Source organism: Mastomys coucha, unplaced genomic scaffold (genome assembly GCF_008632895.1).
Source record: "Mastomys coucha isolate ucsf_1 unplaced genomic scaffold, UCSF_Mcou_1 pScaffold3, whole genome shotgun sequence".
In the NCBI taxonomy this organism is placed as follows: Eukaryota; Metazoa; Chordata; class Mammalia; order Rodentia; family Muridae; genus Mastomys; species Mastomys coucha.
In genome coordinates this window covers 42,193,370-42,219,403 of record NW_022196909.1, presented here as the reverse complement: position 1 = coordinate 42,219,403, position 26,034 = coordinate 42,193,370, and the positions used below count along the sequence as shown (strand labels likewise).

General features: G+C 52.6%; 1 protein-coding gene across 2 annotated transcripts in view; it reads left to right on the top strand.

Moving 5' to 3' along the window:
- The window catches only part of Fam207a (family with sequence similarity 207 member A), a 28,645-nt gene extending 5,891 nt beyond the window's left edge, over positions 1 to 22,754 (top strand). The window contains exons 3-6 of one of the 2 annotated variants that reach the window (XM_031347744.1): positions 7,880 to 7,948; positions 13,617 to 13,767; positions 20,197 to 20,262; positions 21,748 to 22,754. In XM_031347744.1, coding sequence (XP_031203604.1) covers positions 7,880 to 7,948; positions 13,617 to 13,767; positions 20,197 to 20,262; positions 21,748 to 21,871 — 410 coding nt within the window. In that variant the 3' untranslated portion in view covers positions 21,872 to 22,754. Of the gene's footprint in view, positions 1 to 7,879; positions 7,949 to 13,616; positions 13,768 to 20,193; positions 20,263 to 21,747 lie in introns of both variants that reach the window. The other variant, XM_031347743.1, reaches the window with a different exon arrangement.
- Positions 22,755 to 26,034: the final 3,280 nt, after the last annotated feature.

Here is a 26,034-nt window from a genome sequence, read left to right as displayed (position 1 = left end):
ACACAGGGCAAGAACCCAGAAGCAGGAGCTGATGTAGCGGCCATGGAGGGCTGCTGCTTACTGGTTTGCCCCTCCCCATGACTTGCTCCGCCTGCTTTCTTATAGATCCTAGGACCACCGGCCCAGGGATGGCAATAACCCACAATGGGCTGGGCCCTCCCCCATTGACCACTAATTAAGAAAGTACAGGGTTGCCTACAGCCTCATCTTATGGAGGCATTTTCTCATTTGAGGCTGGCTCTTTCTTCTGATGAGTCTAGCTTGTGTCAAGCACTGAATAGCTAGCCCAGTAGGGCAGCAGTCTCACGTTGCAGCCATGTGTGAGGCAGAAGGTGTAGTTAGTTGTTTTTATACTCACCGATCAATGGCAGACACTGTACTTGGACCAAAAGAAGACCGCTGTTTCTGTGGGTCTGAGGCCTTAGGGCCTTGATAGGGCTGTGCCCATGCTGACAATACACATTTACTGAGGGCTGCTTCTGCTTCCGTAGTCTGCTCAGTGACCCGCTGGTTTCAGAGGTACAGGCAGCCTGTGGGTGCTTTACTGTATGTGTCATTGCAACGCCTCTTGCCCCTTGTCTCATCCTTGCCCAGGACCGAGTCAGAAATAACTCCACACTTCTGGCCCAGGAACTGAGGTGGCTGTAAGTGGAATGGCCCTAAGGAGAGTAGACATCGCCATGACCACCACGTGTACACACGGGCTGCCCTACCATGAACAGACTTGTAGCCCCGGGAGGTGGCATGGCCTTTGTCCCCGTAAGTGCTTTGCTGGTGGCAGCTCTATCTTTCTGTTGGTGCCATGGGAGCCAGCCCTTCCTGCTCCCCTGAGCTTGTCTTCACGTGGCAAGCAAGATCTCTGCCTGGGAGGTGCTGGGCTAAGTGACTGTGCTGCGGGGCTTGTGACTCACGTGTCCTCACCTCTCGCCCTGGGCAAAGGGGTGAGGCTGGTCTAGAGATCCCCTGTGCCTGGCCAGTAAACTCAGCTTTGTCCTACGGGATAGAGGGTCTTCCCTGTGGGATTCTGACCCCCTATGTGAAGTGGTTTGTGATTCCCCTGCCTGCTCTTTTGGACCAGGAGTTGTGGCACACACCCCCACCCTGCACATGGTGTGTTACCTGGTGTGTAGTCAGCGTGAGCTGGTGCAGTGAGCCTGCTTATGACACTGCCTAGCAGATGGTCACAGTGTGCTGACTGGCATCTGCCTTAACTGACCTTGGGCAGGAAGCTAAAACATGACAGTGTGCTGTTCAGAGGAGAAAGTCTACAAGCTCACAATCAAATTTCACTTCCAGTTCTCTGTGCCCGCACACTAGAAAACTGCAGAAAACAAACCAATCCATTTCCAGATTCTCATCTTGACTCTAGCTCCGAGACGTGGGCAGGATGAGGCAAGTCCTGCAGAGGAGAAGAGCCAGGGTGGGTTAGGCGCTCCTGGAGTGAAGGCTGTGAGAAGCATATGAACAACCCCCATCAGTTGCTCTTGGTCATGGTGCAAAGGCCACTGGGAGTTGTGGGGGAAAGAGGTCATTAGGAGCCCTAGGCTGGGTGATGTGGCCCCAGGAAACTCAGAATGCACTCCATGGTCTCCTCAGGCATCATGATAGGCTCCTGGGCCCGGTTGGTGGAACCTTTTTAGACCCTGACCTTCTCTGTGCTTAGCAGAGTGAGTGAATATGCATTTGTTTGCGGGCTCCCCCTCCTATGAGTGACAGTCTTCTGTGGTCAGCAGAGGGCAGCAGAGCCCCATTTCCTTCTTAGGTTCCGGGGCAGGGGACCTGCTGTAAGCCACTTCCTTCTGTGACAGAGCCCCAGGAGATTGAGCTTCTTTAGGGATTTGTCTAGAAGAGTACTGTGAAGTCGGGGCTGAGGCAGCCCATAGGACATGCTCATCACTGTCCCGCTCCCAGGCCTAGCCTGTACACAGAGCAGAGGGCTGAGGCAGCCCGTAGGACATGCTCATCACTGTCCTGCTCCCAGGCCTAGCCTAGCCTGCACACAGAGCAGGGGGCTGAGGCAGCCCATAAGACATGCTCATCAGTGTCCCGCTCCCAGGCCTAGCCTGCACACAGAGCAGGGAGTTACTGGAACAAGCTCTAGAGGCAAGTCACAGCATGAGTTACCCTGGCTGCCAGCAGGGAGCCAGCCGGAGCCAGGTCCTGTCCTGTCTGTCGCCACTTCCTTCCTGCAGCCTTAGTTTATAAGATGCCAGGACCTATCACATTCTTTTTCCAGAGCTTAAACATAGAGGCTGGCAGTGCAACAAGGCCACACCTGTGATTGTGACAGGAACATGTTCCAAAGAGCATGAGGGACTGCATTTGCATCCGGCTAAAGGTGCCTGTTTTAAGGCCTTATAAACACTTGAAACACACACTAGCAGAACATGTGCTCTGCGGTGGACCATGTTGGGTGCCCACCTCTACCCAGTAGGAATTGCCCTTCTGTGCTGGTGGTCAGTCCCAGAACTGCCCCCTAGCCTAGCTGCGATGGACCCCCCAGTGGCTGTGGGGCTTGCATCCCTAGGCCCCAGGAAACAGGACCTAGTGCATAGCGTTCCTGGGGTCCTGGCATACTCAGTCTAGAGGATAGTTGGATATGGCTCTTCCGTGTCCTGCTAGAGCCTGGCCTTGGCTCTGTAAGTGTGGCGTCAGCCCCTGGCCATTAGGGCCCAGCCTCTGCTTGCAGTCGTATGAAAGGTAAGGGATGAGCAGCAGCAGTAGCACCTGACCCTGCCTTGGGGACCTGCCGAGCCTGGTCCAGTGTGGGTCCTGAATGTGACGTCACGTTAGCCATCCACCCGTGTTCATGTGGGACCTACTGCATGCTCCCTGGTCTGTTCGGAGCCACACGCCCATTCTTTCAGGACCCACCTGGTCCTTTAGCCTGTGGGTCCTCAGAGAGTCGTCACTGTGCTTTGTCCCAGGCCAGCTCACCTGACAGGTAGCTTCAAGGAGACGTCGTTTCTTCCCAGTGGCTCTTGTTTGGGACCAGAAGGCTCAGGAGCTCTTCTGTCCTTACAGGTTGTCCCCACCTGCTTCAAAACCCTCCAAGGTAGGGGAACCCCGTCATCCATCGCAACTAGGCTAGGGGGCAGCATCGGTTTTGAGATTAAACCTGTGTGGGTGGGGTGGGGTAGGGTTGGACAAGGAGAGGAAAGGCTTGCTTTCGTGTGCTGGGCGCAGATGCCACTGTGTGGTCATCAGCTCCTTTCCTATGACCTACGACCTTTGACCTTTGACCTGGCTGCCTCCTTCTGGATACTCTTGCCCCATGTATTTCCCAAGCTCCTCAGGGGGATGCCATTGTTGTAGGGCCTTGGCCACCCCAGGAACTTCGTAGGGCTTTCCTGGCCTACTGGTACCCAGGTACCTTCCTGAGCCACTGCCCCTGTCCACAGTTGGGAAGCAGAGAGCTATGGATACTGTGTTCAATGCACTTTCTCCTTTTCTACAGTCCCGAGCTCCGGGCTGAGGGTGGAAAGTGCTGCCTGTATTTCCGGTAGCTCCTCCCCCCTCATTTAGCCTCACTAGACAGTCCCTCGAAGAGAGCCGCTGTACCTAGCCCTCCCTCCTTTTTACAGTTTAACTGCATGTCTTACTAGTCTGTATGTACAATGCATGTATGTGTATGTACACAAGTGCAAGCACATGAGCCTCCTCGTGTGTTCCGAGGTCACACACAATGTGAGAGAGTTGCCATCTGCTGAGGCCGTCAGCAAGGGTGCAGGGTTCAAGCGCTGTCGGGCTTAAACAGCCAGCACTAATACTGCCCAAGCTCTCCAGCCCAGTTGCTTTTTTTCTGAAACCCATTCTCACCCTGGTGCACACTGACCTTGAACTATGGCAGACTTCTTGTCCCAGCCTCTTTCTGAGCTATTTTGTCACAGTACTAAAAAGCTGACTAACACAGAATGCTCGCCCCTCTCCCTCGGTGCTGTGGCTCCTGAGCATCCTGGGAGGATCTGGTGGTGACATCTCCCTCTCTCTGGTGCTGGGCTGAAGTTCCCGCTGTGCTTGCCCTTCCTGTCTGTCCAGTAGTCTTGCTTTCAGTCTGGTCGATGGCAATTGGGTTAGGTCTTGCTTTGTTGCAAATTTTATTTTAAACATTTTGCTGATCCTTAAGGGTAAGCTGTGGATGGGGGTAAATGGCTTGCCCTGGGCCCAGTAATCCTGGCACCTGTTCCAAGTTCCAGTTCACTGGTAAGGAAGCTGGGGGTCTCGGTCCAGCAATTGCTCCTGTCATGCCTCAGCAATGCTTGCTGGGCCCCGTCTCCTTCCTTCATAGGATGAGGGCTACAGCTGATGCTGTGTCAACTGGGAGTCAGGGAGAGGCCTGGAAGCAGCAACACCTCAAAGCCCTGTTGTCCCCAGCACAGCTAGGGCCGAGCTGCTATTCTGTCACAGTGGCTCCCGTGGAGCCCCTTCTGTTTGGGCAGCAGCCACAGCTCATTCTGTGTTTATTCTAGCCAGCAGGGGCCTGCTGACATCACGGACATCCCTGTCCTCATTGTGAAGACTACCCATGTCTGTCTAGTTGCTGTCTGTTCCTGGGCCTGTCTTTCTGCCCACAGGGAGTAACCGTCAGCCTGTGCAGAGTCCAGTGAAGCGAGGGCGAACGTCAGTGCCAAGTGCAGCAGGATCCTAGGGCTGTGTCAGGGCTTCAGCTTCGGCATGACCTCAGCATTCCAAACCCTTTGCATCTGCAAGAACAGCCTGTTCGGTTCTGTTTCTCTGGAGCAACGGAGGGCTAAAAAGGTCACATTCTAGCGAGCATTCTCAGTAGCCCTCTCCAGCATCTTTCGTTGTGTGTGGTGCTAGGCATGTTATTGCTAGGGCCAGTCTCCACTGACCTTGGTGTTATTTTTGGAGTAACTGCAAAATTACAAAAAGTTGAAAGAATCATCTAGAGAGAATTACTTCCTGTCCCCTGGGATGTCTTACCATTGGGCACTTCTGTGTGAGCTCTCCCAGCTCCCCTTGGTGCTGTCTCGGCTGTGCCAGGCCCATTTTTTTCTTACAAGTTTCCATGCACCTCAGAAAACCCCCAGTCCCACCCCAGCCTGACATCCCACATTAGGCTGTTGTCACCTCACTTGTGGTTTGACATTGCTTCTAGTCATGTGACACCTGCCTAGGTATGGTGCACTGGAGTGTAGTGAAGTGCATTGGATGCTCCATCTGTCAGACCAGCTGGAGGAGTAGCTACTGAGCCCTGGGCCCTCTTACCCCAGCCCAGCCCAAGGCGTGCTGAAGGCATGCAGCCCCAGCCTTTCTTCTAGGGAAAATGAGCAGTAGGGTAGAGAGCAGGAGGCAGCGCAGCCTAGGCTGGAAGCGTGGGCACCAGACCCCAGCACCTTGATCCTAACTGTGGGGAGGAGCTGAGTCACCAGCCGCTGAGGCCTTGTCCTCTTCCCCTCCACCAAGGCTGAAGTAGCTTACCAGGATCTCCAGCTTCTGACGGGACTTGCTTCTGCTTTGTTTATCCTTAAACACGCAGGTTCTCCATTGTATGATCCAGGGACATCTACATGTGTGAGATGGCAGGAGGCCGTGTTTCCTACACATGTTCTTGGGAACTAAAACCATGTTCTCTCTTCTCTGTGGCTAAAGCATGTCAGCCCTGGGAAAGGCCATGAAGACAAGGGCATGCATGGGTCATCCTTGAGTTGTTCTGGGGCAGACTTGCAGCAGAGATTCCAGTGACCTAATCCCTGCCCTCCATCCCACCAAGACTCTGGGCCACCAAGGTCCCGAGGCCCAGTAACCAGTGAGGGGCTCCTGGGCCACCCAGGTCCCGAGGCCCAGTACCCAGTGAAGGGCTCCTCTTTCTGCCTCGCAGTCCCTCAGTCCCACTCTTAGTCCTTCTTGTTCACCATGGGCAGGGCTGCTGCTGTGGCTGGACAGTGGCCCTAGCTAGCTCTAGCTGTCCTAGACTGGGCTGAGACCATCCTTAGAGCGAGGAAGCCCAGCTAGCATTGTCCAGGCCCCTCAGAGCTAGCCCATCAGTGTTGTCCATGCTTTCTGCTCACACAAGCCCGGTTGTCTATGCCCCACTCAGGTCAACTTATGGTTAATTGGGACAGGTCCAACTGACGTTACCACAGAACATGCAGCAATGAGCCTTGGTTTTCTCCTTTAAAAAGTGGGACCATGTCATCTGGCTCCTGGTGCAGATATATCTCCACTTGTGTTCTTAAATGTCCCCAGACAAGTACACGCTCAGCTGCCGAGAGGCCCTCTGCCTGCAGTGGTGACCAGGAGAGACTAGCAGTCTATACAAGGCCCCTCCCTGGCCGGTTGCCCTTCATCCTGTCTAAGAAGGTAAACTTGACTCGGATAGCAATACCACAGAGCCAGTGGCTTCAGTGTGTACTGTTGCCGTGGTTTTGGAGAACTGTGTCCCAGTTATGATAGGGAGGGCTTGGGTGTCCTGGTCCTTGGCCGGCACATGGTGTCCTCTTTCTCTGTGGTCTTCCCTTTGAGTGCACCTGTCTCATGGTCCTCATCCAAGGACAAGCCAGATCAGGGCCACCTTGATGGCCTCATTTCATCTGTGAAGGGGACCTCACCGTATTTTGATCACCTTTGTGTGGGGACCCGTGCCTTCAAAATTTTGCTTTGTTTGTTTTCATTTTATTTATATTAGTATTTTGCCTGCAAGTTTGTAAGTGCACCCCATGTGCAGTGCCTGTGGAAGTCAGAGGAAGATATTGGATCCCCTAAAACTGGAGTTGCAATGGTTAACAACTGCCATGCATTGGCTGGGAACTGAACCCGGTTTCTGTGGGAGAACAAGTGCTCTTAACCACTGAGCTGTCTCTCCAGGCCCAGGAACTGTGTCTGTGATAAAACAACCTGGCCATAGCAATGAAGGGAGAAAGGGCTCATTTGACTTACAGTTCCAGGTTACAGTGCCATCAATTCAGGGCCATAGAGGCCACAGGGACTTGAAGCAGCTGGTCAGACTATATCCTCAGTCGAGAGCAGAGAGCGATGGCAGGTACAGGCATCTAGTGCTGAGCTTGCCCTCTGCATCCCTCCAGTCCAGAGCTTAGCCCTGCAGTGGTGCCGCCCATATTCAGGGTGGGTCTTCCGACTTCAGTCCAATTAAGAAAGTCCCTTATCAGCCAATATACCCATTATGCCAGGTCAGCAACCAGGACTAACCATCGAATCCTGTCTCTAAAGATCCTCATATTACTTGTCCTTTTTGAAATTCACCATGTAGCCCAAGCTGGCCTTAAACTTAAGGCTGCTCTTCTCCCCCAGCCTTCTGAGTGCTAGGATTTATAAAAGGCATGAGCTTCCATGCCTGGCTGCCTGCCAAGCCATTCTAAAGAACCAAGAGTTAGCACTGCAGCACTGGATTTGGAACGTAGTTCAGCCGGTACAATAGGGATGTGCCAATCACCATGCCGTATTGGGTTATTTGAGGCCAGGAGCACAAGGAAGAGAGGAACAGGAAACCAGGAACGGGGAGCTACCACCAAAAGATTGGAGGTGAGAGGCTGTAGGCTTGCGTTCCAGGGATGGGAGCTAACGTGAGGATAGGAGGCATCACAGGCACTTTGTTTTCATGCTTTGGTCCTAATGCTGGCAAGCAAGGTGAAGGTATGTCATGTCCAGGACCTGGTGCTGGTGCTGCGGCATCCTCACATTCCCCAAATGCACTGGGGCCAGCTGAGCCTGGAGAACCTGACAGTGTTGTACCAGCACGGGGACCCACTGCTCATGAAACCTGAGGCTGTTCATCACCTGGGTACTCACAGGCTGACCTGTCATTGACCTTAGCCTCTGCAGGGATGGGGAGACCCCGGGCCGGACAGACACTGACCCCGTTACTCCTGTGCTTTCTCTCTCTGTCTCTCTCTCTCAGGTGCAGAACCAAAGGCCGTTTTGCCCAAGAAGGAAAAACTGAAGCTTCGCCGTGAGCAATGGCTACAGAGTAAGTTCACATTAGCCACATCTGCCCCATTCTCATTCTGATGCCTGTGTGCGTGGATGGCCTTCCACTCCATGGAGGCTGGTCATGTGCTCTCTCAGACCCTGATGGGATCTGAGACGCGCTCTAGGAAGTGTCAGAAGCAGCACCCGTGGCTGGCTTCACTTGGCCACACAGAGGGAGTCGGCAACAGGGCAGCAGGAGGCCATCTGTTCCTAGAGCGGGTGTAGACCGGTGTGTGAGCCTCCTGCAACCTCCTTGCTTCCTCCTCTGTACAAAACCATCCCCAATGTTGCTCTCTGTCCCTTCTGGGTAGAAGTGGTCTATCTGGGGCTTCATGATAGAAACTTTAACTGCAGGGATGGCATGTACATTTGTGGGGTCAGAGCCATGCGCATACCTGAGGCCTGTCTGCTGTCATTTCCAGGTCTGTGTGAGCTTGGTTACTGTCATCTTATCACAGAGTTCATATGGTCCAGCCTAGCTCTGAGGGTAGCCAAGCCTGACCTTGAGCTCCTGGTCTTTGGGCCTCTGTCCTGCAGCTGTGGGATGGCAGGAGGAAGGCAGCCCGGCCGCCGGCATGGCGGAGGTTGACTTTGGTCTCGGTCTCTAGCCGAGCATCTGGAGCAGCTCTCCGCTCACTCCCCTCCTGGAGTAGGCAGTCATTTACCACAAAGCTGATTATGTGAGATGTTTCCCAAGAATTTTCTGTGTTTACTTGAAAATTACGAAGATTGCTTTGTAATTTTTCTCTTAGCCGTTATCTTTCTTTGTAGTGTGTCTCTGCCGACTCTGGGAGTTAACTCGGAACAGCTTCATCTTTATGTTCATACATTTTAAAATATGGGTTACTGTATTGTTTTTTCTTGAAAATAAGGTTTTCTTGAAATTTTTTTTTTCTTGAAAACTTTCAGTAAAAGGTTGTTTCGGAAGCAGTATTTCTAGAAAGTATTCAATTTCCTCAACAATTTCTAGTTTTATATTTTGTTGCTTTTTGGATTTTTTTTTTTTTAAGAAGTTGGCTACTCTGGTCACTTTCCCACAAACCCAAAAGGAATTAATTGTGCTCTCTGTGGGGCGGGAGGGGCTGAGGCTTTGGCATGGGACTGGGCCACATCTGAGGTGGGCTTCTTTGGTGTGGAAGTTTTTGTTCCTGGTGGTTGATGTGAATCGCTTTTTATGCCTCTTGGTTTCTTGTAAAATAGTTTAATCCATCAGCTCTCAGACTTTATCAGCAAAAGGCTGTGTGTTGCCTCTTTCCTGCCTCGGTCCCCCATCCCCACCCTCCCCTGGTATTGGGGATTGCACCTGGGGTCTTTTCGTATGCTAGACAAGTTCTCTACCACTGAGCTACACATCTCCAGCTCTGCTTTCGCATTCATATCCTTTTTGTGTGTATGAGTGTTTGGCCTCTCTGCATGCCTCAGAGGTCAAAGGAAGGATCAGCTCTCCTGGGACTGGAGTCGTTGCTGGGGTGCTGAGAACTGAACCGCAGTACTCAGGAAGAGCTGTTGTCGTCATTTTTATCTGCGTTCCACCATTTCTGACTAGATTTATTAAGAAGCTTCACTTGCCCCTGACCCCCTGGCCTGGTTTTCTTTTAGATTTGGTTAAGTAGCTAGACTATTGTCTTCCCTTAACAGTTTATTTCTCTGTCACAGCCATTCCTTGGTTCATTCCTGCTCACCCATCATCACTTTCTTAGTGCTTTTGTTGTTGTTGTTGTTGTGGTTGTTGTTTTTTGTGGGGAGGGGACTCTCTGTGTATCCCTGGCTGTCTTGGAACTCACTGTGTAGACCAGGCTGGCCTCGAACTCAGAAATCCGCCTGCCTCTGCCTCCCAAGTGCTGGGATTAAAGGCGTGCGCCACCACTGCCCGGCTCTTAGTGCATTTTGAAGCAAGTTTCGGGCGTTCGTCTACCTGCTGGCAAATAGGCTGGCTAGCGTTGTCTTGTCTGTGATACCTCTCTGTTCTCTTGTGTAGAGGATGTTTACCTGGCATCTGCAATGACTTCTGACGCCTGAGTGTGCCACCTGCCTGCCCAGTGTGAGACGCCATGTCCGGCGGGTCTGTGGTTTCATAGTACTCTGTCTCCTGAGAGTGCCTTCCTACCAGGCTTCACTGCACACAGCACCACGCTGTTCACGGTTATCCTTGCTGCCCTGTCTCCTGTTGGTGGATGTCCGCCCTTCCATCTTGGCTCTGGTCAGGAAGGCTGACCAGCATTTGCTCTAGTGTCTCTGTGGACATGTTTTTTATTCCTCTTACGTAAATACTTAGGAATGGAATGCTGGGTCATAGGGCAGGTGTATGTTTAGTTTTATAAGCACTGCCAGGCATTCTTCTGAAGCCGTGGTTCATGTGTCCCCCTCCAGCATCGTGAGAGTTGTGGCCCCGTAGCCATGCGTGCTGGTGGTGGTGCATCCTCAGTCATGTATCTGGTGACCTGGGCTGTCCTCTCACGAGCTGCTGGTGTGTGTTCTGTGAAAGCGCTGCCACACGTAGGCATCTCATCTTCAGTGAGGGTCATTCTTCTTGAGGTTCTCTGTGTTTTTATAACTGAGCTTGGGAACTCTCTGTGTGTGCTGGGGACCTACTGGCCCTGGTCAGCTATGTGTGCTGGGGGTGGCCCTGGTCAGCTTTGTGTGCTGTATTTCTGGTAGACTGTCTTGCCTAAGGTTCATTTCCTTAACCAAGACAGCCAGAGTTATAGAATAGACTCTGTCACAGACAGACAGATAGACAGACGGACAGACATAAAAAAGCACCCCGAATCCCAAGTCATGAAGATGTTTTTCTGTTTCCTTCTGACAGTGTCACAACCTGGCTTGTACTTCGGCTATGGTCCACCCTGAGCTGGCGCCTGTCTGCCGCGAGTTGGTGGGTGGTCCTGCGCAGCCTGCCGCTCACTCTTGTCCTCTTTGGATTGTCCTTTTGAAAGTCACATGGCTTCCCTCCATCCATGCTTGTGCTGTGGCCCATGACTCTAGTGTCAGCAAGTGGGACAGGCACACAAGGCCTCCTCTGCTCCTTCGTCCTAGCTTGCGCTGGGCTTCTTGGTTCTCAGTACTTTACCCAATTTCACTGTCATTTTCCTTAAAGATGACAATAGGAGCTGAGAGGGTTGTGATTGGGTCACACCGAGTCTGTGGACCAGCTTCAGGAGGGTGGGCTGCAGACAGTGAATCAGGTCAAGGAACACGATAGGCCTTCATCATTGGTCAGGTTGTCTTAATTAGTTATCAGTGTTGGAGGTGTTCACTCATGCGCTTGCTCTCTCTCTCTCTCCCTCTCTCTCTCCCCCTCTCCCTCCTGGCCCAGGATGTATCTCAGGTCTGGTAGCCATACTGGCTTCTCTAGGACCGTCAGCAGTATGTCTCTTCCATGGCTGTGGAGCCTGTTGATGGTTTGCCACACTCTCCCTGCTGTCACTGTGAGGAACTGTCCCAAGCTTTACCTTGCCCTGCCCCCTCTCCATCTCGCTCCACTTTGCCTCCACAGCTCCAGATTCCTTGGGAAGTGCTCCCTCCTCCCTGGAGTGCAGTGCTCCCCCTCCCTGGAGCAGCGTGTTCTGAGCATGGGAGCCCTTGAGAGTGTGCGTGGACCAGGTGTCCGCCAGGACTGCGCCGTCCAGCACCTCCAGCTCAGTTCCCATAAAGTGCTGTTCTCACGCTTGGTACACCCGACTGAAGGAGGCAACTCAGAAGTCGCATTTCACAGCTGGGCTTTTCTTCCTGGATTCCAGTGGTGCCGTGTGGCTTTACTGTGTTTTGGCTTTTTGTGGTTCTCTACTTATTTAGAGAGTCTAACTCAAGTAGTTCGCCCTCGGGTACACAAAGCGAGGGGCAGCCGCAAGTGTGGCCACCTCCTGTCCCTGTCTGGTACTCTGCCCTGGGCTCCGTTGTTTGGGTGTTAGACCTGCTCTCTTGCTCATTCTGCTTAAATAATGTTTCGTTCACATTGTGATTTCTATGGTTTTGAGGCAGGGTCTTCAGTATCCTGTACTGTCTGGGTGACCTTGAATTCTTATCCTCCCGTCTCTAATATTTGAGGGTTTTTGTTTTTGTCTAGTTTGTTTGCTTAAGAAAGGATTTAGATTTCCCAACTTGGTTAAAAGTCTTGTTGCATTGTGGGTTAGGGATGGGGCTGGGCACATCTCTTGACCCTCTCACCCCGCTGCTGTTTTTGCCTCCCTGGTAGCAGTGAGCTGCCGGACTGACGGCAGTGCCAGGATGCGGTCAGTACTGTCTTGTTGAGCTCAGTAGAAACGAGCTATTTATTATCTCGGATCTGTTTATGGCTTCACTGTAACTGTCGTGGGTAGATAGTGAGTTTTACCACATCTTTTCTGGCACATCTAGTGACCATGTTTTTCCCCTTTTAGCTAGTGCTGCCACCGGTCATGGTGGGTTACAACAACTTCCAGATACCAAACCATCATTGCACACCCTGGATCACCCTGTTTGGGCATCTTTGATTTGGATTTGCTTGCGTGTGTCTCCCTCAGCCTTGCTGTCCTTTCTTTGGGTCTGTCAGCCTGTATGTGTGAGGGAGTGGCCCCTTAGCCCTTCTTTCTGCCCAGGAAGTTCACCCCTCTCCCCTCTGCCCCCAAAGCGGCTGGTTTTGATGAGGTGCTAAGTGAATTGTTTGCTCTGTTCCACCTAGACTAAAAAAAAAAAAAACCCACCAAATTGTCACCTCATAAATCCACAGTGTGTTAGGCTGCACTGGGCAGCCCTTGGAGGGCTGACTCTGCCTCAGTGTGAAGTGATGGACCCTGACTGGGGTACTGGCCCTGCCTGGGGTGGTCGGGGAGCCTTTCTGACCTGCCCTGTGAGGCATCTTCCCAGATGCAGAGGGTAGCAGAGTTGGCTGCGTCTTGCTGAGGGGGGAGCTGCTGGTTGCCTCACACGCTCTGCTAGGGTCACCCCGTGTTTGAACTATCAGAAGAACGGGCCTTATATGGCTGTGTACCCAGAGAGGGTGGGGTTTTACCCCAGAACCGCACACACCCCACAGCCACGTGCAGGCAAATGGCAGGGTTAAGTACTTGTTATGTTAGCAATTTGGAATTGAGTCCACCTTTGGAAGAGCATTAAATCCCAAGACTGCCCGAAGTGAACCTTCTCTTACATTCGTGCCGTGCATGCAACCTGACTGCCCACACTGCTCCCAGCCGTTCCATATGGCTGACAGTCCCACCCTATGGGACCACTCTCCCTTCTCTTGAAGTCTCAGGGAGGTGCCGCATGGTTCTAGATTGCTCAGGATAAAGGACGCCGTGGCTTCTCAGTAAGTTACCAGTGAAGCCCAGGGCCTGCATCTACCCATTGTCCCTCTGCCAGCCCCACTGTGTCTGTGTGCCCAGGCCCTGCGCTGCACCCCTTCTAGAGGAGGCAGGCCTCTGTTCTGCAGCTCCAAGCTCATAGTCAGCCCTGTAATTAAAGTATGCCTCTGTGATTAAGGAGAAAAAAATAACTCAGAGCTGGCCCGCCCCCCAACTCTTTAGGGGCGCAGAGCAGGTGACAGCAGGGTAACAAAGAATACTTGTGCTCTGTGGGAGCCAGCAGGCCTCGGTACACACAGCTTAGTGGGTGCCTTGACATTGATGGCCTCTGAGGGGGCTGGGGAATGGGGTCTAATAGCCATATACTCCTGTCTCTCCCCTCAGAAATCGAAGCCATAAAGCTGGCAGAGCAGAAGCTCAGGGAGGAACGAAAGCGCAAGGCCATGGTGGTGGTAGGCGACCTGCACCCCCTGAGGGATGCCCTACCTGAGCTGCAGGAACTGGAGGCCGGCCACCAGCAGCAGCAAGCCAGACGGTGAGTGTCTGGCACCAGCCATCTCTTACAGAGCTGGCCTGGATCGCCATAGCCCTGGATTCAGAGGGGAGGAGAGCGATTGATAGTGGTCTCTGTAGTCTCCCATCTCCGAAAGGTGAGGAGGTCAGTGCTCAAGCCACATGTGTCTCAGAGAGCCTCCCCCTTGCCCTGAGCCCTGAGTGTAGTGTTGTGGAAGCAGCCCCGTGCCTACCCCTGATGGAAGCCTGCCTAGCCCACCACTGTGTGCTCCCTCATGCCTTCCTCCCTCTGGCTGGTCTCAGTTTCCACTGTGCACTGGGTCAGCACGAGGCCTTGTGGCTGTTACTGTATGGCCACCTGACTTTCCTGTTCCCTTGCAGACAGCTCTGACATCCTTTTCTCAGGGAACCTTCACTTGACATCTGCCTGGATTCCTCCCTCCCTTGATCCCCCCAGGGCGAGCCTCTGTATGTGGGCACACGGCATGAAGCCCTCAAGGAGGAGGCTGGAGCCCACACAGCCCTGTCCTTGTTCAGTAAAAGGATAAGGAGTGCTTGCAGGCCCAGGGCTCTACAGTGGGGAGCTGCCTTGGGGGCAGGTGGAGGGAGGGGCTTCAGGACTCTGCTCTCAAAACTCAGCTTTCAGCCTTTGTTCTTGTTTCCTGGGGTTTTGGTTTTTTGTAGGGTGGTGGTGGTAAGGGTTGACAAGGTCTCACTGTCCACACTTGCCTGTAACTCATTGTGTACCTCAGACTATCCTTGAACTTAATACAGTCCCCCTGCCTCAGCTTCCCAAGTGTTGGGATTCCAGGTGTGAGCCGCTACCCCAGGCTTATTGTTTCTTATTTTGCCTTTAAAAAAAAATCTTCCAGTGAGTTTTCATGTGAGGATAAAGCAAAGGTTCCGTGCACTTGTCTGTGAGCGCTCGTCCTTGGCATGAGGCAGGTGGTAGAACCAGATGGCCAAAGGCTGGGTTCCCAAGATGGGGCACCCATCCCGCCCAGGCCAGACATGGCCCCCACACAGGGTCACGACTCAGCAGCTGACCGAGCCAGCGATGCAGATTCCATTCCTGTTCTTTAGCAAAACATGTGACCCTGGTCAAGGAGCCCTTCCTCCTTACAGCTTCGCTTCTGAGAAATGCGCTTGGGGCTCCCAGACCCGGGAGAGCCGCACACGCAGCCTGCTCTACCAGCCCTGGCTGCTTCCTCACACAGACCCGGGGCTTTGCCTGCCTCGCTTCAGGACAGCCTTAGAGGCTAAGCATGGCAGCATGTGTCTGTAATGTCAGCCCTTGAGTGGCTGAGGCAGGAAGGGTGCAGCAGACGTGAGGCCAGCCTGGAAGACATGAGACCCTGACTCCAATAAGAAGGAAATTCCAATAGCAGTTTAGATTTGCAGAAGAGCAGCAGACAGTTAACATCTAAGTTAGCGTCATGGTTTGTGGAAGTGAGCCAGGATTGAGCCATGTGTGGTCTCACGGCTAAAGCAGTGGTCAGGGGACTGAGGCGACATCGCAGGCTGTGAAGTTCCCGCTGTGCACATCACCTCACCTGGGTGTGGTATCTGTAACCCCAGTGCCTTGTGGGTGGAGGCAGCAAAATTTCTGGCGCTCATTGGCCAGCCAGCCTAGCCGAATTGATGAGCTCCACATAAAATAAGGTAGAGCGATGGAGGAAGACACCTAAGGTTGACCTCTGACCTTCATATGCACATATGTACATGTGGGGGCACGTGAGCTCGAGAGAGCACACACACACACATAGGCAGAGTAAGAGCGATGTACGTACCTATATGAATACATACCATAAATGAAATAGCTAATTAACAGGAAGAAACTTGGCTCTTCTGTTCCCTCAGGCTCCTTATAGCTGTGAGCTTTTCAGACTGAGACAGGCACTTTGGGGGACTGGGATGGAGGGAGGTGTTTTTCTTTTGTTTTTGTCTTGTTTTGAGATAGGTTGGGTCAGTAATTGGGGAAGAGTCAAAACTCCTGTTCAGCAGAACCCAAGACTCTGCAAGCCTGTGTCTGAGAAGGAACATAGCTCCCCACCCTGAGCCCGGTGTTGCCACTTCCTTCCCAGAGGCACCAAGTAGAAGGGGACAAAGCCCTCACAGCAAGGATCCTGGGAAACACCTCTGCCAGGTGGTCCAGTGAGAAGCCATCCTTGACTTAGGTTCCCGTAGGCCCTGAGCGTGTACTTTAAGCATTGGGCTATCATCCAACGCTGCTTTACTTAATTGCTCAAATTGTTCGAGCAGTGGCCACTGTCATTTAGTAGCTCCCAGATGGCTCTGATCTGCCCGTCTGTGGGTGGGTTGGTCTGAGCACTTCCTCACTCTCTGATGTCAGCAGATGCTGGAAGCTCACCTTGGGCATCTTCTGCCTGGTCCTGGTCCCAGGCGTTTCTCCAAGGAGCCTGGCTCCCTGCCTTGGAGAATGATGCCAGGCAGCAGGATCTGAGGCTGGAGTGCTGGTCACTCCAGAGTCTTACCTCTAATAGAGCAGGTGCTTTGGTCCAGGTGCCGACCCGAGCATGCGTACTTGGAGATAGAAGACCGTCCTCTCTCTGGCAGCTGTGTGCATGCACCAGCGACAGCTCACTCCACCTTGGTGATTCTAGGATTTGGTCTGGAGCTGTTACAGCATGGTCACAGTTTGTATGGGAAAGGAAACCCACGGCAGAGCATGGGGAGGCTCAGAGGCAGAGCTGGAGACAGAATGGGAGGCTCGCTCAGCACCAAGGGCTGCAGTGGGGAAGTTCCCCAGCCCGGGAACCGGCTTTGACTGCTTCTCTCCATACCTTCCCTTATCAACGTCTTGGCTACCTAATGCTGCACTGGCCAGCCCTTGGGGTTCAGGCCCCAAGTATCTCTTTACTGTGTTAAACTGGCCTTGTCTGGGGCACTGCTTTTCACAGTGGGAAGGAAGGTGAAGGTACTATGTCTAGATAGCTGTACCGGGTTCCAGCTAGTTTCTGCCCATCCCTGCTCATGTCCTAGGCTCAGAGAGGGACATGATGTAGGACAGTCCAGTGGCCTTCTCTCATTACCAGGTCTACTGCAAGTCCATGGTGTGGCCTAGCATTGCTGAAGGACAGAATGGCCAGAGGGTATTCACTGTACCCTCCAGGTATGCACGGGAGTGGCTGCCTTCACACTGGAGCTAGGCTAGTCTACAGAATTCCTGAGGTAGACTGAGGTAGATCACGTTTTTTGTCACCATCTAACTTATGAGAAATAAAATTCTCTAGAACAAGCCAGGTGTGGTGACGCACACCTTTAATTCCAGTGCTCGGGGAGGCAGAGACAGAACTATGAGTTCGAAGCCATCTTGGTCTTCAGAGCAAGTTTTAGGACATCCAGGGCTACACGCAGAACCCATGTCTTAAAAAGCAACTCACTCTGTAGACTAGGCTGGTCTCAAACTCACAGAGGTCTGCCTGCCTCCGCCCCCCAAGTGCTGGGATTAAAGGTATGTGCTGTGCCGGATGCTGAGGAGGGTTTACATAGGCTTATAAGGTAGCTGATCAAATCAAACGCTGATAGAATAAACATGAATCCATTCATTTAAAAAAAACCAATCCCGTGGGATACACACAATTTTACTGTCATCAAAGCTGAAAACATATTTACACACTGATGGGATGAATATGCTTTTTTAACATACAGATGACAGCATATTTACACACTGATGGAATGAACATGCTTTGTAACATACAGATGACAGCATATTTATACACTGATGGAATGAGCATGCTTATTTAACATAAAGAGTTAAATCCTGGGCTGCACATCAGTGATTAAGAGCACTTGCTGCTTTTGCAGAGATCTCTGGTTCGGTTCCCAGCACAGTGGCTCACAACCACCTCCAGGGTAACCGATGCCCTCTTCTGGCCTGTATGGGCACCTGCATCCATGACATTCAGTCACAGGCACACATGTACACGTAAGTAAAAATAAAGATAAGTCTTTTTTTTTTTTTTAAGATTTATTTATTGTTATATGTAAGTGCACTGTAGCTATCCTCAGATACACCAGAAGAGGGCATCTCATTCCGATGGTTGTGAACCACCATGTGGTTGCTGGGATTTGAACTCATGACCTCTGGAAGAGCAGCTGGTGCTCTTAACCACTGAGCCATCTCTCCAGCCAGAGACAAGTCTTAAGAAAATAGTAAGTCCTAGCTGTGTATTAATAAGGATGCAGAGTGGCTTTCCTATTTTTACATTATAATCGTAAGGCTGAGAATGGCACTTCACATGGTAAACAGTATAGAGGGCTGTTTCAGAAACTGCTGGAAACTATTCTCTAATTCCAAGCAGTTTCCTTCTTTCCTTTCTTTCTTCCTCCCTTCCTCTCTTTCTTTCTTTCTTTCTTTCTTTCTTTCTTTCTTCCTTTCTTCCTCTCTTTCTCTCTTTCTTTCTTTTTTCCTTTCCTTCCTTCCTTCCTTCATTCATTCATGCATTCATTCATTTTTACAAAACTCAAGCCAGCAACTCAAACAATTTTTGAATCAAGGGTTCTAAAACTGCAGTGCAAAGATACCCTGATTTGATCCTGGCGTGAGGAACAATAAGAACACATCATAGCCAGGCAGTGGTGGCGCACGCCTTTAATCCCAGCACTTGGGAGGCAGAGGCAGGTGGATTTCTGAGTTTGAGGACAGCCAGGGCTACACAGAGAAACCCTGTCTCAAAACAACCAAAAACAACAAAACAAAAAAAGAACCCGTCACAAACGTTTGTCTCCACAGTGACATCATTGTGCTTGTCTGGGAGCCAGAAGCTCTGTGCAGGGAGAACGCTGCCATTCCTCCATGTAGTGTCTCCTCTGAGCCGAGGGGTCAGGCAGTGCTGGGTGGTGCTGCATGCTATGCACACGCAGGACCGAGGCTGCAGTGAAGGCGAGCTCTGCCGAAGACATCCTGCATGGTTTTACGTTTGGTTCTGAATTTATTTTTGGCTGTTGCATGTTTGAAAATCTACCGTTTTTAAATTCTTCAGTTATGAAACACCACATGGGGCTCTAGGAAGTCCCGCCGTCTGCTTGTGGAAGAACTTCAGAGTTAGGCTGTGTTCTTGCTTCCAGTGTTGGAGTTCAGGATCTCTATGTGCCCACGCATAGAGTCCTCTCAGACCTGGGCTGCAGCCACTACACTCAGAGCAGATCTGGACTGTGTTTAGGGAGCCTTTCCCCATCGTACAGCCAGTGAGACTAAGAAAGAACTAGCTAGGCACCCCTGGCGGTGGTCCTCTGCGGGAGAAACAGGCTGGTGGCACTGGCTACTACCTCATAGGCACTTCTTCTGGAACCCTGGGAAGGCTGAGCAAACAGGCACGAGGTTACCATCCTAACAGCCTGGGGCAGGGAAAGAGTTGCGTACAACCACAGTCCTTCCCTAGGGGAGGGGCGGACCAGAGGCCAGGGCGTGAGAAGACCCTGAAGCGTCGTTCATTCATATTTGAAAAGGAACCGGAATAGATCAGGCCTCCTGCTCTGGAGTCTAAATGAGGTGTTGGCCAGGCCACTGTGGCGCTTTTGGCCGTCCCTCTGGCTGCCTCTCATTCCGGGCTTTGGTTTCAGCATGACATCTCTGAAATCATCTCGTCAGGTGGTGAGCTCTGGGTTCTTCCTCTCTGCCCAGGTCCCTTGCTGCTGCCCAGGGGTGCCAATTTCTTTCTTTCAGATATTGGACCAGGCTCCTGGGGATGTTGTAAGAATGCCCTTGGCGTGACCTGCAGCCACCAGAATTGACCTTAGTAGGTGTGCTGCCTGGTCCTGAGCCCCAGGCTCTCAAACTAACCCCCAAGACATGTCATACCTAGCACAGTAGCATGGAAGGGCCTGAGAATCTTGTCATGATACAGCCCAGTCTGGTGGTCAGCAGGCACCACCTTCTTGCACCAGAAGATCCCTCGGTGCATGGCGTTGGCATCTGTAGGCAGCATGGGTTGGTGCCTATCTCCTAAGATCACACTGGAATGACAGGTACCACATAACCTCTAGTAGTGTAGCTCCCTCTACTCTCGTCAAAAATGAGAGGCCAGATGTGAGAGTCCCCTGTCTTGTCAGGAAGTGCTATGTGGTTTGAGAGAAGTTCAGCCCTGGCAGTGGAGTTGAGGGTCCAGGACAGGCTGCCGCCTAGATGGCTTGGTCTCCACTCAGGCTAGGCAGGTGGCAGACTCAGGGTACAAAGTGATGTGTTTTCCTGGGGTGATAGACCTTTCTGTGTCACACGGGAACCTTAGGGAGTGAGATAAGACCTGGGATACTGTGGTTGTTAACTTTAGATGGTAGCCAGGTGACACAGCTCATCTAGATCCAGTCTCCACAGCCAATGTACAGTGCGGACTCCTGAACTCCTGGTGCTGTAGACACTAGGGGCCACAGAGATAAGTTTCCTGATGAAATGTGCCAGACTGACTCGGACTCTCTGTATCCACAGCAGGGTGACCAGCAAGCCCAGGCCAGTGGAGCTTAGCCGAATGAGCACAGCCCAGAGACAGCAGCTTCTGTGAGTTCAGCCCTGCCCCACAGGGCCTTCTTTCTGATCTACACTCCACCCCACCCCCAGCCCCTCCTACCTCTACCCTACCTCCTAGCCTCTTCCCTGTCCTGTCTTGGTTTCTGACTACGGGTGGGAGACATTTTGGGGGACCAAAAACTTTGCTGTCCTATAGTTATCTGAGTTCCTCAGGGAGAGGTGATGGCATTTAGTGTAGGCACTTCCTTTCCCCAGCCTCCAGGGTGGTGGCTGCGATGTGTGATTACCACGGGTTATACACACACAGCACCTTGTCCATCAGCAGTGTTGCCCTCAGATGTGAACTTGGGTGTGAGATTCTTGCCTCTGCTCTTGAGCCTCTGTCAACTTGGCTCCAGTGCTGTGCTGTCTTCACAGGGAGCCCAAGGCAGCCTGGATCTCAGCCACGCAGGGTGGTTATTTTATCTGTATACAACCTCCGCTAGTTTTTAGTGTTGGTTCTGTGTCAACAATGTATAGATTCAGTAAGTTTTTTTAGTGATTACTTTTGATTTTGGAAATCAGTATAGAATTTTACAGCCTCAACTGTCTTCCCAGGCCTGGGAATTGTACCCAGACCCCCATACATTCTGGTATGCTAAGTTATAGCATAACTCCTGTGTTTGTTTGGTTTTAGGGTTTTGTTTTATTTTGTTTTTATTTTTGTTTTTTGAGACAGGGTTTCTTTGTGTAGCCATGGCTATCCTAGAACTGGCTCTATATACCAGGCTGGCCTCGAACTCAAAGAGATCCACCTGGCTCTTGGTTTTGTTTTTTTGAGATAGGCTCTTAACTAAGTCTAGTCTTGTAGTTCTTACCCAATTTAGTCTTGAACTCTCTCTGATTGAGTCAGGCAGCAGGTAGAGAAAAAGAGAGAATGAGCCAGGTCTGGGCTTTTTAAACCTCAAGCCCATCCCCAGTGACACACCTCCAACTAGGCCACACCTTCTAATCCTTCCCAAACAGTTCCACTAATGGAGGCCCAAAAATGCAAATATATGAGCCTCTGAGACATTTGCTTCTCTGCTGACTCACATTGCATCTGTGTCTTCAGGCCTTACTGAAGATGGCCATGCTTGGTTAGAGAAAGGGATAAGAGGACCTGACAGCCTAGGCTCTTGCGGATCTGAGAGGCCCCCCTGAGCTGCCTGTGTCCGTAGCTGCCCCATCGCTCACCCCTCTCCAGTGCACATCTATTTTGGGCTCATTTGGGAGGAAGGCATCTCTTACATAAAGCAACTGCCACTGCTCCCTGATCGTCAGCTTCTGCCTTGACAGCAGCTCCTAGCAAATCCCTCTTAGACCTACTGGTATGGTGACCTCTCCGGTGGCTGGTGTGCTCAGCAGCCTGTGCACCCTGGTACTGTACCTCGTGGTTGTTCTGACCTCTGCTGTCTGCTCCAGTGTTAGGTGTCTGGGGCTGTTGTGTGGGCCCTGGGTTCTCCCCATGCTGACCTCGGCTTTCCTTGTTTTCAGTGAGGAAGAAAGGACCCGGTTTCAGAAGCTGCTGGCCAGCCCAGCCTACAGAGCCAGTCCTCTGCTGGCCATCGGGCAGCAACTGGCACACCAGATGCAGCTGGAAGGTGGCGAGCAACTCTGACCAAGGACATTGTGGGCCATGAGCTCCAGAGGACTCACATGTGGGTGGAGGTGCCAGCAGCTCTTGAATCCTGTCCTGTACCTGCATGGCCACCTAGCTAGCCATGAGACCTAGGGAAGGCAAGCTGGAGCTGCCGACGGGGACAAATAAAATGACTTATGGACTGTGGCTTCACTTCCCACTTAGAGACAGCCACTCCTGCGTTTTCAAGGCTCACCCTCCCTGGGACAAGCCCAGGATCCCCAGCTAGGGACCAGAGTTGGATGGCTGCTCTTGTGGGGATCTGCAAGGGCTGCACCAGGGTGGAAGCAGAGTCCTGTCAAGTCGCTGGGTCCCTGAGGCTCAGCACTCCTTCCTCGCTGTCTGGGATCCTCACCTCGCTTCTCACACCAGTTGCCTTCGGCCAAGCCTCAGCGGCTTGTGGCTCTCACCTCTCTCGCCCCAGGTTACTTCCTTTCCCTTCTGTGACCAGAGAAGCAGGTGGTCCTGCCTGGAGGCACAGCAGTCCAGCTCAGGAGTCTCTTTGGTGGGTGTCAAAATAGACCTGTGTTAGGCACTAGTGGGTTCTCAGGGTGGGACCCACAGACCCCACAGCTCACACGGACCCACGTTCCACCTTACATCTGGGCGCGCCTATGGCACTGCTCACCCCTGAAGGTGCTCCCTAGTCTTTTACAAGGGGGGCCCACATGCTTATAGCTCCCCGGCCCTGTGAGTAGGGAGCGGGCAGAACAAGTGAGGCCCCCAGGCCTGGTATGGACACCTAGGGCACTTGGTCAATGGAAGTGGGTAAAACTGAATAGGCCTAAACTGGGTGAGACAGAGGCAGGCAGGTCCCAAGTTCAAGGTCAGCCTGGTCTATAAATAAATAAGAGTGAACCGATCTGGACAGACTCAAGTTTCCTTCAGCAGGGGCCGTTTCAGCTGTCTGCTGAGACACCACAGCTGCCTTGGTGGGGGGAAATAGGCTGTCATTAAGAGAAGCCATGCGTGCTAACCCCACCCGTAGTGCCAGCACTGTCCAGTGTGCCTGGCACGGCTTAGGTGGTTTCTACTGCCTTGTGTTGTGTGTACTAAGATTTCTGTGATGTGGCTTCAGGCGACTCCAGTCTGACCATGGCGAGCACCTTTTCATTCTGCCCCTACTGGGGAATGTAGGCCCACCCTCAGGGTCCTACTTGGGAGAGCGTTCCACAGGCCAGTTTCATGTGCAGGTCAGTGACAGCAGGTCAGGGCACCACAGCCAGTCAGGGACACTAACGTGGAGAGAGCAGGAGAGGAGCCAGGCAGACATCACTGGGACTACCTCGGAATCAGTGCAAAAAGTGGTCTGGGTGGATTTTGTGCCTAAGGCTTCGCAGAGCAGCATTCATCTGGCCAGACTCTGGACAGGCAGGGCTCTAGGGACTTTGGTTGCCCCTTCTCACCTCAGACAAAGCATGTGTTCTCGTGTGGATGGACACGGGAGGCAGATCCTAAGAAAGCGGTCCTCTGCATGGATGATGGGAGTTTGCTGGATTTGTGTATTTCCTGATCTTTCTAGAATAAACACGAGTCACACGGTAATCCATTTCTGTGGAAAGCGCACTGTCCCCTGGCTTTCCTGATTTGAAGGTTAGATAGGCAATGAACTGACCTCGGGGCACAGCAGTACCTGCTTCCTCCCTCCACGAGGTGGAGCCTGACTTCTCTGGCCACACCCTACTCTGTGCTGGGCTGCCCCCAAGGAAGCTTGAGGGTAGGCAGACCTTAGGGACAGGAGACAGCAGGAGACAGCCCTGCCTGTCCCTGAGGGTGCGTGTCTGCTGAGCTGGGAGAAGGGCAGCTGTGGGGACCCCCCTGCAGCTGGAGCTTGCAGGAGGAAGGGGCCAGTGAAGTTACATCTTTGGGAGCGCGTCCTTGTATGGGACATTGGAATCCTCTTGATTTTCAGTCATGTGAACTGAGTATTGCTCTGTGGTATGATGTCATCACCATGGGGCCACGCCAGCAAGGGACAGACCTTTCCCCAGGTTATTTTGTCAACAAAACATGCTCAGGACAGGAAGAGCAGTCAGTGGCCCCAGAGCATGGGCCTCCCAGCCAAGCAGTGTCCCCATTGAGCCCAGACCATGAGCATGGAGAGTTTCTTCTGTCCTAAGCAGGACTGGGCCTGCCAGCCCCATTCTTACTGGGGTGTGTGTTAGTTAAGAGGGAGGCCATCCTGAGTCCTGGGGATTGGGACACTGAGGGACCTCCTCTCAGCTGCCAGTCATGTGACCTCAACCCCCTTTTACATCTCCACTCTGGTGTTCCTAGCTGCCAGCCTGCTAAACCACGACACCCCACCCCCAAACCTGCGCAGACCACACAGTTTACCCCTGCTTGCTGGGATAAATTATAGCTGGCCTTTGATTCAGATGAAAATACCGTAAATCAGAATGCATGGAGCACCCATCCGGAGTTTCCTCCGCTCTACCAGGCTTGGACGCTTGGAGTCTCCCAGGACTTGGTGCTGCTCTGAGAGTTTAGAACCAAACAGTGAGGTGGTGGGAGCCTGTTCCCAACCGGATGCTCATAGCCCTGCCCCACACTTACCCTCTCTCTGCTCTGGTCCCAGGATTTGGGGATGTGGAGGGGAGAGGAAAATAGGTATGCTTGAGTGGATGTACTCAGAACAGTCACACTAGACTTAGGGCCCTCTGAGCTGAGCATATTTCTTATTGTTGAGACAGGGTCTTACTATGTAGCCCAGGTTGGTCTCAAACTTGTGGCAAACCTCCTGCCTCAGCCTAGCAACTGTTGGAATCACACAAGTGACCCGCCTGACTCTGTGTACTCGACTACATCTGCAGTGACTCCATTTCCAAAGTTTGCCGGAACTCTTGACCCTTCTGAGAGTGTGAAGTTTCTCAAGAAAATTGGTCTTGGCATCTTGGTACTTGGGTTTTTAGCAGTTCTCTCTCTGAGATGGGCAGTCTGTAGAACCGTACTGGGTGAGATGACAGTGATGCTAGAGAGCCAGGGGCCTGGGGGGAGGGGACAGCAGTCTAAGAGAGCAGCAGCTGCATGCCTCACAGCTGTGCAGTGAGCAGAGGGTGCAGCTGCATGCCTCACAGCTGTGCAGTGAGCAGAGGGTGCAGCTGCATGCCTCACACACAGCTGTGCAGTGAACACAGGGTGCAGCTGCATGCCTCACACATAACTGTGCAGTGAGCAGAGGGTGCAGCTGCATGCCTCACACACAACTGTGCAGTGAACACAGGGTGCAGCTGCATGCCTCACAACTGTGCAGTGAACACAGGGTGCAGCTGCATGCCTCACAACTGTGCAGTGAAGACAGGGTGCAGCTGCATGCCTCACAGCTGTGCAGTGAGCAGAGGATGCAGCTGCATGCCTCACAGCTGTGCAGTAAGCAGAGGGTGCAGCTGCATGCCTCACAGCTGTGCAGTGAGCAGAGGGTGCAGCTGCATGCCTCACAGCTGTGCAGTAAACACAGGGTACAGCTGCATGCCTCACAGCTGTGCAGTGAGCAGAGGGTGCAGGGGCACCCTAGGCTACCTTTGGAGGGGACTGGGGGTTTTCCAGCAAGAGGGGCTGCACATGAGCTGGGAAGGAGAGGAACAAGCTATGGGCTCGTGCTGCAGCTGGTGTTCCTCAGGTTGTCGACTGTGGCTTACTGTAGGGCAGCTACTCCACCCACCGCAGGCTGGCATTGTAAACTACTGGCTGCCCTCAGCAGATAACTGTACCCGAAAAGGGCCTTCAGGCCAAGCACAACAGCCCGAGAGACATTTGGTTGTGCTAAGCGAAGAACGATTCTCCAGGAGGCTTGACCTGGATGGGGGGCTGCTGGGATGTGTGAGACTCAGGCACACGCACGGCTCCCAGGCTGTACGGCAGCCCCAGGGCGTCATCTCCCAGGCTTCTGTGCTGCTCAGAAGCCAAGTGTTAAATAAACACCAGGCGCGTTTCTTCTGGAATGTTCCTCCTCGAACAGTGATAACATCACCATGAAACACTGGGAGGTGCTGGCTAGTGCCCAGGCCTCATCCACATGTGGCTCCCGAACACGGCCTGGCAGCTATGGGCAGGGAGGGCCCCCAGCCTCTGGTTCTCAGCCACCCCCATGGCCCGTCTCCAGAGAGCACTATCAGTGTGTGCTTCCAGGATGTTATGCAGCC